The sequence below is a fragment of the Semicossyphus pulcher genome, unplaced genomic scaffold (genome assembly GCF_022749685.1).
Source record: "Semicossyphus pulcher isolate SPU_LCO1_2020_fin unplaced genomic scaffold, fSemPul1.0.p SCAF_12, whole genome shotgun sequence".
NCBI classification, from domain to species: domain Eukaryota; kingdom Metazoa; phylum Chordata; class Actinopteri; order Labriformes; family Labridae; genus Semicossyphus; species Semicossyphus pulcher.
In genome coordinates this window covers 14,047,481-14,060,092 of record NW_027211626.1, presented here as the reverse complement: position 1 = coordinate 14,060,092, position 12,612 = coordinate 14,047,481, and the positions used below count along the sequence as shown (strand labels likewise).

The window sequence follows — 12,612 nt, the reverse complement described above, 5'->3', positions numbered from 1 at the left end:
GATAGGCTTACTGGCTGTTTGGCAATGATGCTCACTTTCCTGGATGGCTGACTGAAGCAGTGATTAAGCATTTGGTAAACGACCTAAAAGACTGGCCAGTTGATTAAAGGGCTTCTCTTCTTCCTCCTCACCATCAGTAAAAGTTTCCCCATAATATTGATCCTCAACACTTCATATCACAAAATACGCACACTCAAATACTGCCACAATCCATGCAGCCTCTGACAACAAATCAGAGGTCGGTATCAGCATGAAACCTGATTAGCTCTCAGTGCTTATTAGACTTAACATCCCTCTCATTTTGATCATTTGCAGATCAAAGCGTTGACACTCCATCTTGGATTTCACACAGCATCCGGAGCGGGCTCACTTGTTTTAGTTTACAGAGTGAGGCTGACAGGTTGAGGTCCTTTGGTCAGGGTGATGAGGAGAGGATAGTGGATGTTCTCATCATACGCTTCCTTTCCTTCACTCAGCATCTGAAACACACACAAAACATGAAAGGTGTTAACTGCACAGACTAAAAAAATGATTGAGTATTTATTAAACATTTCAGTGTTCTTGAGTGTCCTCTTTACTCAGGGGGTTTAAAATGCTGACCATAAAATACGTTGTAGTCCTTAGCTGCATGTCATTTACCCTCACTTTACCCTCACATCCTGTCACATTTTCCACTATGGAAATATTCACACATTTCCCTGGTGTTATTATTCGTTTCTTTGAACCTTTATTTTGAAAGGACGGAAGATCCACCATCAAGAAAAGCCTTCTTATAAGACATATTGGTCCAATTAGTGACTGGCCGATAATGGGAATATTTTATTATTATTTATTATTTCGATAATACAATTTTATCTGATAAAAACAACCTACACATTCCGACAAAGTAGAGGGTGGTAAGCGATCCGCCATTAAACACAGAGAAGAAGAATCCCCGGTATACTTTTTACTGTTTCAGTGAAACAGGATTACACGTGGCAAGGAGAGAAGGAAAAAAGTCTGCAAGTTTCAACACAACGAATCTTATAAGTCACCTGAAAAGTCCTCCTCGCAACAAATGTGTATTTAAGGAACACGAAGCAGCAGAAAAAAAGAAGGTGAGTGCCGTGGTGCCCACTCAACACCAATTTGAAAAAGTTTACTAGACAAATAATGACAAAATCACAGACTTCATGGCACTTGATGACCAAGCTCTTCCCATGGTGGAAGAGGATTTCACCAGCTAATTGCGCATTTGGAACCCAGGTATAGTCTTCCGAGCTGCTGCCACTTTGCAGACGCATCCCTACCTGCACTGCATGATGTCGTCTCCACACACAATCGGCAGTGACAGTTTTACCACAGACATGTGGACAATATGCTTTGTGTGGTGGCCCAGTGGCTGGACGGAGAGCTTAACATGAAAAAGACATTACTGCATGCACAGGAGTGCTGCGGTTCGCATACAGCGACAGCGATCTGCGTAGCTTTTGAAACCATGATCGAGCAGCGGAACAGAACAAAGTAGAGGGTGCATGTTGTGCTTGGAGATGATGCACGCAATATTGCCAAGGCTATGAAGGTGTCAAGGAAGGATATTAGCCTTTGTTACCCTCAGGTGTGCATACACAACACATTATGAACTTTGGTTAGCGGTATCGGCTCAAAAAAAAGAATTTGTCAAACTATTTGTTTCACAGCCGGCTAATCCTCCGGTTATGTTCTCAAGTTCATACTAAATATTTTAAACCAGCTGCTAACACTGCTTAACAAAAGATACTCAGCTTACTGTGACATAAGACTTTTAGAAAAGCAGCAAATTCAGACTTTTGATAAACTGGATTTTGTTGATAATTAATTTCCTGTCAATCAATAAACTGATGTTTTTCCCAGCTCTATCGAGGATACCTCTGCCCACACAAACACTCTCCCTCTCACACAGACACACACACACTCAGCTATGTGTGGTGCCCACTCGCTGCCCTTTTAAGCAGACTTGGCAGTTTGGGCGAGCAGCGGCTAATCAGCTCGCTCAGCGTCTGGACAGATGATCAGAGACTTATGAAAGTGAGTTTACGGGGTCTGCTCGTGTGAGTGTGCGTGCGTGCGTGCGTGCGTGCGTGTGCATCAGTGTGGCGAGTTTAGGATAGGGGAGAACTGTGTGAAAAGGTTTCATCACAACAAACAGGAACTCAGACTGACCCAAAATTCACTCCCGTCAGCTGCATGTAGGTGCTGTGGGAGTGATCGTGCATGAAGCTCTAACCTGCTGTTACAGACTCAGACGCTGACTGTGTGTTTTATTACGGACACAGAAAGATTTCTTTGTGGCGTTCATGATGTTGGAAGCTTTTTTATCTGTGACGTCAGTCATTTAAAAAATAAGAACCTTAAACATTTTCTCTGAGACATACTGTATATACTATAGTAACAGGACAGTTGCACACACAGTGGTAAATGCATGATAAGTTACAGTCAAATTTAACATAGAGTTAAATAATATACTTTCACCTTTTGGAGTTTTTACAAATTTCAAACATTTCAACAATACTATTCGTATATTTTTAAGATAAAGGCGTAATATATATTTTTTATTTTAACTACTTAAATTATTTCAGTACATTTTCAAGGCTTTTCTTACAAACCTATATTTTATTTAGTCGGGCTGCAACTAACGATTATTTTCTTAATCATGTAATCTACCGATTCTTTTTTTATCAATTCATGTAACAATTTATTTTTTTATCAATTCATGTAACAATTTATTTTTTTATCAATTCATGTAACAATTTTTTTTTTTATTAATTAATGTAACAATTTTCTTTTTTTCGATTAGTCGATTAATCAAATGACTAATTTATTGATTTTTAATTAATTTTAATTACTTTTTTTTAGTCTCCAATTGTCACGTCACTGTTTGATGATATTTCTAATAACAACAGAGAGAAAGTCAGGCTTATATTTAATGTCGTACCGGAGCTTCATTCAAAACGTTTGAGGCTCCACAGAAGACCGACCAGCGATGAGAAGAAGATCCGTTTCTGCACGCACATAACTTTGCCCCAGCTCTTAACTCGGCCCTCTTGTTTTTTCCCGGCGCATTGACGCACGTTATACAAATAAGTCGCCCCAGCCCTTATTAGCCTTTTCATCGTGTGTCAAAATATCTCCCCTGTTTAGAGTTTTAACGGCCTTTTATCTGTCCGTTTTCTGCTTCTTATATCGCTTAATCTTGGTCTTTAAATTGACGCGATGTCATTGTAATTGAGCGTTTCCTCTTAATGAACTCTCACGTACAAATAAAGGTTGATTTAAATTCAAATAAACAAGTTATAAAGACAGAGTGAAAGCAATTTTATCATCCTGCAAATTGGTTTGACCTGACTCAGCTTTTGCTGCATCACACCGTGTCAGCCAATCACATGAACGCACGCTCACATTCCTGTAAGGTTACTTTCTAAAGTGTTTGACTTCACAGTGGCGTTCCTTAATTGTGTTTTACCTTCTTATAAGAACCTCTTCGAACAGGTAACATGAGTTGTGTTATTTTTGGTTTTACACACACAAGACAAAAAAAGGGTGTAAAGCCAGAGAAAGCAGTCGTCTCGCACTGTCTGTCACAACACCCAGAAAAATAGGATGTTTGTGTTGCATCACACACTCCTCTCTTACACATCACTTGAGGAGGTGGGCGATCTTCACCTCTACTCAATCCCGTCTTCTTCTACCGTTTTCCAATTTCTCCCCTTTAAGATGAATATGAACAAACTGCTCCTCTCTCTCCTCCGGTCCCTCCCTTCCTCCCTCCCTGTGCCCTTCATGTGCGTTATCTTCCCGCGGCCATCCCTGCAGGCAGCGGCCGGTGGTTGAACCTGTGACCCCCAGAGAGAGCGGGAGAGAGCAAGAGAGAGAGTAAGAGAGAGAGAGAGAGAGAGGATGGCCCAGGGGGTGGCTGGGCGTGTTGGGGCAGCTGCCTGCCCCCTGTGCTAAGCCTGCTACGGGGACCGCGGCCAGCATTCACATTCAAATTCTACCAGGCGGAAGGAGCGAGGAAGCGATAGATGGAGGGATGGAGAGGGAGGGGAGGGAGGAGGGGGGCCTTAACACTGTGAGGGCTAAGAGCTCGCAGAGGTGAAAAGTTTAACAAGCAAAGCTGTTCCTCCTGATCGCAGGCTGCCTAATCAGCTTCATGGGTGGCTGGCTAAATCGGCTCTCAACCCAACCCCCCCACCCTCACCCCACCCAACCTCCCCCCCTACACAATCTTTTCTCTATTTTTTTCTTTTCCAAGGTGCAAGTCATTTATTTTATTGCCACTTTCGCCCCAGCTTCTGTCTCTCTCCCTCTCTCGTGCTCTTATTGTCCCTCTCTGTTTCTCTGCCTCCTACTTTCTTTTTTCCCTCCCTGGTCGTGTTGAGCAGAGAGAAAGTGAACAAGGTGGAAAGAGAGGGAGAGAGGAGGGGGGGGCTCGGAGACAAGGGAGGGAGGGAAGGATGAACCGGATGTCTGGGGTCTCTCTCGGCAGGATTAGGAAACGGAGAATGAGGGGTTGGGTGGATGGAGAGACGAGTAGAGGAAGGGATAGAGGGACAGGCTTGAATAAATAGAGAAGTGGGTCGTGATGTAGGAAATGGGAAGATATAGAGGGGGAGCAGAGGGAGGGAGAGGGGAGACGGGTGAGGGAAGATATGTCAGAGAAAAAAGGGGAGGGGGGATGAAGGAGGGAGACAGAAAGAGAGGAGGCGAGTGTGAGTGCATGGACGCAGTGGGGATACTATTTATGCATGTGAGGGAGACGGGGGATCTACACACGTGCACACACACTCTCTTGCATATGTGTGTGTGTGTGTGTGTGTGTGAGTGAGAGAAATTAAAATTCATGACTCTCTCTTCACAACCATTTGAGTAACAAGATTAAGATGGCGGGTTAGAAAATAGCGCTGGCATTATCAGGCTGCTTGCAGTCCCTCCAGCTGCTTGCCTCTCTATTCCACAACAGTGGGGATAAGAGGATAACGCGCTAGCCCTGTCTGCCCGTCCCAGCACACGCCTTACACTCACACACACTCACACACACACACACACACACATACAAAGCTCTACCGCTGCACATCGGGCCTGCCTGCTGTCTGCAGTCCCTCGAGTGTGTGTGTGTGTGTCAGAGAGCAAAAGAGTGTGTGCATGTTTGGGAAACTGCAGAGGGGGTCTGGAGATGGTTTGTAAAGAACTTGCTAAAATCATCCCCCTCTCTCTCTCTCGCTCTCTCTTTTTACATGAACACACGCAAAGCAAACATTGAGACAGGCTGCACGTTCCAAACAAAATCGAATGTGACGCGTGTCGGATCTGGCACAGCGAGGGATGCCAGTGTACTCACAGCTATGTGGGGTACGTTTGTTTAACAGCGTCTGTGCCAGATGGAGGAGCCTGTGAGTCGCTCTGGGAGCATGAAAAGAAGTAAACTCGGCCTAAATGAAACATGTGGAGAGTCAACCAAATACAGGACGCCGTAGCTTGAAGATCGGAGCGGTCTGCTGGCTTGTTTCTTTACAAAAATCTGTCTCAGGATCAGAATCAGAATCAGCATTATTTGCAGGTATGTGTGCACAGACAAGGAGTTTGACTCCGGTTTAAACAACTATTTACATGAACATTAAACTATTAAACTACTATGTACAGGCCTACAGATAAAAATATATATGTTGTAAAAAAATACATTATACATAATATAATATACAATATACAGTGCAAAAACAATAACAAAAACACTTGTAGACACTGAGACAATAGTGCAATGGATGGAAGTGGTGTGGAAAGCATGCTAGAATTAAAATGATTATATTGGTACAATACGGTACAATAAGGTACGGTACGTTACGATACATTATGATACGATACGGTACGTTACGGTACAATACGATACGATACGATGCGATACGATATGGTACAATAAGGTACGGTACGTTACAATACAATATGATACGATACGATACGATACGCTGCGATACGGTACAGTACGATACAGTACAATACGGTACTGTACGTTACGGTACGATATGATACCATATGATACGGTACGATACAGTACAATATGATAGGATACGGAAGGATACGATACGATACGATAGGATATTGTACGGTACGATACGGTATGGTACGGTACGATACGGTACAACACGGTACGATACGGTACGATACGATACGATACAGTACGGTACGATACAGTACGGTACGATACAATCATATAACGATACATCAAGATATCTGATCTGGTCAAGATGTCTTCTTTGGCCAATTCATATCCATTCAAGTGACCCTCATTCATGTCATAAGCACCACCGTGAAGAGTCGTGATGGCAGTGAAATGTGTTTAGAGTGCCGTATATTTGTAAATTAAGATATCGATATCTGGTGCCAGTCTATCGATAGTTGGATTGCACGAGTCAGGACGACGATATATTGCCTTACTGATATTTTGTCCCATCCATGGTTTATATACTGTATGCTAAAGATTCTAATGAATCCAACCAAAATGTAGAACAAAGTAACTACTAACTACTAACAGTAGAACTTAGTTACATTTATTTAATATTTCCATGAACATTTGCTAAAATTTGCAATTATTAGTTAGATTAGCTTTTAGTTTTGAAAGTCTTTTCGTGTCTTGATACTGATTTAAGCGGTCAGCCTGCTGACACTGACATGCTACAACTATTTGAGCACAGCTAAGCCTCATTTGTTAAAGTTACAGCGGATAAACTGATTCGTATTTTTGAGTTAAAAATGCTTATATGAAAAATAAAAATCAAATTGAATCAAATTGTAAACTGCTTAGTTAAAAGAGTGACAGTAAGAGAACAGGGTAATTTAGTCAAACATAAAGAGGCTTGTGCTCACAATCTACCAGCTCGACTCCTCAGTATTAAAAAGAATACTATATAAGCTTTGTGGTTTCTTTTTTTTGCCTCTAAATGGATCCACCTGCTTCTGCTGGAGACGTCTTTGATTGTTTTAAGCCTCAATGAAAGAAAATCCATAGTGTGTGTTCCACTGTCGGTTCTGATATGCATTTTTCTTGTGTTCTGGTCCACCCACTGAAAGCAAATATAGCTGAAGGAAGCTAATCTGTAGTGCAAATTAGCAGCAGCTGCTCATTTGGATGTGCGCGTGTGTGTGCAGCAGTAGTGTATGTTTCGCTGTGATATCATCATGTGGTGTGTGTGTTTGTGTGTAATGTCTAGCCAATGCTGTCTGAGTGATGTCTGGTCTGTGTGGGATTGTGATATAGCTTGTTTCTTAGCGCGCGCGTGTGTGTGTGTGTGTGTGTGTGTGTGTGTGTGTGTGTGTGTGTGTGTGAGTCTTGAATGGTCACTCAGGCACACACACACACAAAAAGGCACACAGGGGTGGTTCAGAGTGTTCATCAGAAGATAAGCAGAGGAGACTTAATCACCTTCAGATGTGAGGGGGGCACTTCAACCTGTCCTCATATCCACACGCAGCACCTGACCCTACTGTGTGTGTGTGTGTGTGTGTGTGTGTGTGTAACAAAGATGGAAGTGTGCATTTCAAGTCCCCTTGATGCCAAAGAAAAAAACAGCATAATTTCAGGGTGATATTTTTTCCATCCTGCATCAATTTGAGTGTGAATATCACCGTTCACACTCTGCTGTCAGGCGACTCGCACCACTAAAGGAGGCCTGAGTGGTGATTTTTGTAAGCGGCTGAGGTGCTGAACCATTAGGATTATTCAATGACTGTACTCTGTGGCCTTGAGGCCCAATCAATTCTCCCCTCAGCTTTTCACACAAAGTTGTATTTCTCTTAAATTTCAGGCAACGGCAGCTTCCACTTTAATCCCACTGGAGCTACTTCTTTCTTTTCCTGCCTTTTAACTTTTTCACTTTCCCTCCTTTCTTTCTTCTTTCTGAGTCCCCAGTTTTTTTATATTTTTTAAAATGTTGTGTCCTTTTTAAAAATTACTTCACCTTTTTTTGTGCCACTTCTACTCAACCAGGCCAAAACCAGCTGCTTTAATATTTTCTTCTTCCATGACTCACAAGTTGATTGTTGACTTATTTGTTGACTTTTTTACACTGTGGTTCCAACTCAGCGCCGTACAGAAGCTCCGTCCTCATGCCACCTTTGTCATTCTACGTTAGACAACGCAACACGGCGTTGCGGAAGCAAAACGCGCGCAAGGTGTAAACAAACAGCACGTGCTTCACATACACATACACACACACACTGCACTGTTTTGCCCTACCGGCTCTGCTGTTTACACAGATGCTGTTTTGTCTCTGTTACACCTCTGTTCCTACCTCCTATGCTGGCTCAGAGGCAAAACGATTTCGCCTCACCATTCCGCTTCAGAGGTGTAATAATAATAAAAGGGGCTTAAGACTTTCCTGTCTGATCCACCACTCTCTTCAGTCCCTTATACACTGCCAGTTCAAGGCGGGATTATTACACCTCTGTTACCTTCAGTCTTCTAGGCTTTATGCTGGCATTGCTTGGTTCTATGCAAAATGGCAAAGGTGGCGTAATGGGGGGAGCTTCGTTACGGCGCTGTGGTGGAACTGCAGTGTAAAAAGGGCTTCTTCCTCTCGCTCTTTCACAATCTCTCTATCTTATCACCTCATCTAAGATAATTGTAATGCCAGTGTTTGTCCATTTGCCACCATTAACCAAGAGGGGGAAATTAACATGAAATTCAACTCGACAAGAAAATATGTTCATATACTACTTATATGATTTGCTAAGGCGTAAATTTGGTCAATACTTGGATTCACTGAGGACAGTTTTTCCAGTCTGGGAATTGTGTCATTTTTGTACTTCACACAAGCTAGTGTCTTTGAAACGCAGTGTCAGAATCTGTTGGTCCTCTGGCACCAGCGTCGTCATTTGATGTAGTTAGTGGCCTGAAAGAACTACAGGCTATTTCAGCTGGGATTCGTAGTCTCTGTTGTTTCTTGTGTTGTATGTTATGGCGAAAATACGTTTTACAGTACTTTAGCCAACAGAATCTTCAGCTATATTTTTTAGAGCCAAGAACACAGCTGAGGCCAAGGCTGCTGCTACTTGCAATGCATCCTGGAACATGTAGGCAGTCGGGGAAAAGCTCCATAAGCAGAAGCACTTAGATTTCTCCATCAATACAGCAAAAGATCACATTCATCATCAAAAATGGTTGGACTCGAGAATGTAACATAGAAGTATTAAATTGAGAAAGGCATTCTGGGATTTGATGTAGGATCAGCTGGTTTTGTCACATTAGAAGAGTGGCCATGGACCCTCTAAATGCGGGGTGGTGTGGAGGCCGGCCTTAAACCTGTCTTGAGTCAGACATCCTGTAAATGTGTGACCTGAATTTTTGCTTTGAAAGGGTCCTAGATAGTCACCTAGCTATAGAGTGTGGGAGTGATTGCTGCTGCTAAATTTACTGAAGGACAAGAAAAGCAGAGGAGGAGTGAGATTTTCCATGCTGAGGTTCAGGCTGCTTTAACAGGCACTTTAATGGCCAGTCTGTCCAATTGTCCCACCGGTGTAGGTGAACGTGTGTGCACCAATTTAGCCCGCTCCTTGCTGTCCTGTTCTTCTGAAGCTGTGTGTGTAATGGGGTTAACAGCTGGACACCACTTCTTTTAACACGGCCTACTCATGTGCTTTCTGTCGCTCCTTTACTCTTTCTCACTGTCCCTTTCTGTCTGTCCGTCTCTCTCTGTCTGTCTCATGGTGCCGAGTTAAGGCAGCTTGTTTTAGCTCCTGTGTGTCTCACAAAGTGTTTCTAACATGAAACAGCTTTAATAAAGCTGAGTGCACATTATGGGATCTTTTTTTTTAACTAAAGTGATAATCTTGAAAATTTTCATGTAAATAAACGTCTGTTAAGTCTCTATCTATCGGCGAATGAGGTAAGACTGGGTGTCTGTGGCGACTTTTGCGGAAAAAAATCACAAGCAGCGCCCAGTTAGTGACGCATTTTCCATCACCCAGCAGTGGTTGGTCTGCCAGAGAGGGTAGGTCGAGCTAAGCGGCTGCTTTTCCGGCCTCTGCAAGTGTTGCGAGTAAACAGTAATCTACTACTACTACTAAAAGATCGATGACTACAGATACAACTTCAACAATAAGTGAAAATCCAAAGAAAAAGAAACAAATTCAGATGAAGGCAAACAGTCTAAAAAGGAAAGCGACCGTCAGCGAGGAAAATCGAGTGTTACAACTGGAGGACGTCACACATGCAACACTGTCTGGATATCGAAGAAGTGTGCTCCCGCAATTATCGTTTATCGCCATAGGTGCTGCCAAAGAGAATGACACTGAGGTCTTCGAGATTACCACTTTAAGTAGCAATATTTTGCACATTTCCCAGTAAGGAATTTAACTGTATTAACCAGGTTTTCATTTAAGTCAAACTAAATTATCTTACGTTATAACCACTGTTAAAGTTCAGCTACAGAATATGTAAGGCTTCAGCTGTCTCAATTAGCTCAATGCGTTTCTGCACAGAATTAAGACTTTGCTGTGGTTCTTACGGAGTAACTCAGCTTAGGAAGAAAAAACAGTCTGGAAACAAACATCAAACATCTCAACAGACATATACCATGTAATTACACTATTAAAGTGGACTTGAATATATACTTAAAAATTACACCAACAGTACTGTGACCTCGTTTAAAGCAAGTCAACACAGAAAGTGTTGGTGGCAAATAGTCAGGGCAGAAAACCTTGAGTGGTGATGATCACGTACACTGGTACTGTGTTACTGTGATACTGTAGTTTAAGTCACACTTTTTTTGCCTATTTGCCTCCAAACATTGATTAATTAAATCATCAATGTAAAGCGCTTTGGAGTCCTGCTCTCGGTCCAACAGTCCTGCATTTCTAAGACATGCTTCTTACCTTTGAGTGAACATCCATGACCTGAGTATCGTACTGCTGGTGCTGAGAGACGCAGAGTCCGTTCTGCTGGGCCAGCTCACAGAACAGATTCAGAGTTTCACCCCGCAGAGGAGCAAACACCAGCGCCATTCCCTGCACAGGAAACGACAGGAGGGTGAGTAGTTTTACAAGTGGATAGTTAACGTAAGTTACATTTTCACATCTTATACACTATTCATTTGATTTTTAAAAATACAATTGCAAAGACAGAGACATACATATTGTACATGAGCACACGTGAAAAACACACAGAGGAAGAAAGAGTGTTTGTGTGCACACGTGCATCACTGACATCCTGCAAACACTAAGAGGATTACCAACAGGTTCAAAGTTTCTTTGAAATCCTTCAGCTTTCAGTTTCATTTCATGTCGATCGTGTTTTTATTGTTTTAATTAAATGAAGCAAAGAGGGACGCTCACACAGACACACACATACAGAAAAGACACACAGTGAAACACACACTGACACAACTTAAGCTACATGAACACAAAGGCAGAGCAAACAGCAGGATCACTCCATGTGACAGATGATGTTTCATCTGTATATCCAGTCGCGTTCTGTCTCAGAAAAAACACAGTAAACAAACGCAGCACTAATCAGCTGATTAAGGGGATCCGGCCCACCGGATGGACCACCTTTGTCAGAAACAACAAATTAGTGCCATTAGATGGGAGAATTAATTGCTTTGTTAATTGCTTAATCAGCTTAGCAAATTATTAAATATTTGGCAAAGCTTGTTGTGGCAGCGACAGTCTGATGGCCGACACTCAAATCATATTAGCCCCCGAATTATCTCCTGTGGATTAAAGAGAGAGAGACATGAAGACTTAACACACAGATGTACAACAATGGCCAGATGTCACGCCCGTCATCGGACCACAGCAGCTTCTGCATTCCACTGCAACCGGGGCCTCATATCTGATTCTATGTGCGCTTTTGTTTGCTTATCATTTCCACCGTTTCTAACAAAGGTAATACAGAAGATTTTAAAGGGTCAGTTCCCTCAAATTACAAAGAAACATATTTCCTCACTGATCTATCGTGTTACCTAATTGAGGGGAAAGTTTCATTTTCCGTGTGTGGAGAAACTTTGTTATACGAGGCTGACATTTGATCATCCACAGGCACGCAATCTGCAGCTTTCATAGGGACTATTTCTTCTGCAAAAAGTAGTTCTAGTGAAAACAGCTAACAGCAAGGTATGTGGATGATTCAGGGAGGTTTCTGCTCATTGAGATCATTTTGTTTGTTGTAATTTGGGTGAACTGATCCTTTAATGACTCTGTGTTGAACTGAAAACCACATTATAACCTGCATGTTTCCAACTCTACATCTATAAAATATTTAAAACAAGATGCATTGTGGGATTTAAAATGAAGAGAAACCTGTTTTCAACTCCTTCCATCTCTCCTCCTTCACCATCCCCCCTCCTCTCTCTCCTCCTTTTCTTCACTCCTTCCCCTCTCCTCCTTCTTGTTCTCCCTATCTCTTTCCCCTTCAGTGCTGTTTTCCCCTCCTTTTCATACACAGATCTTCCCTACACCGGTCCGGCCTCTGTACTTAAAACGTCCCCCTCTTCCCTCAGATGAATAGAAACCTCAACCCTATCTCTTCCAGCCCTTTTGCTTTTTTCCCCCCATTTGCTTTGGCTGTCGCAGCGTGGGGTCTTATCGCGGGGCCAAAAGGGAGAA

The 12,612-nt window shown here is 42.5% G+C and overlaps 1 protein-coding gene across 1 annotated transcript in view; it reads right to left on the bottom strand.

Annotated features, from left to right (window-relative positions):
* Positions 1 to 380: 380 nt before the first annotated feature.
* The window catches only part of camkmt (calmodulin-lysine N-methyltransferase), a 117,107-nt gene continuing 104,875 nt past the window's right edge, over positions 381 to 12,612 (bottom strand). The window contains exons 10-11 of the mRNA XM_069659059.1: positions 10,882 to 11,013; positions 381 to 479 (exon numbers count right to left, since the gene is read on the bottom strand). Coding sequence (XP_069515160.1) covers positions 381 to 479; positions 10,882 to 11,013 — 231 coding nt within the window. The remainder of the gene's footprint in view (positions 480 to 10,881; positions 11,014 to 12,612) is intronic.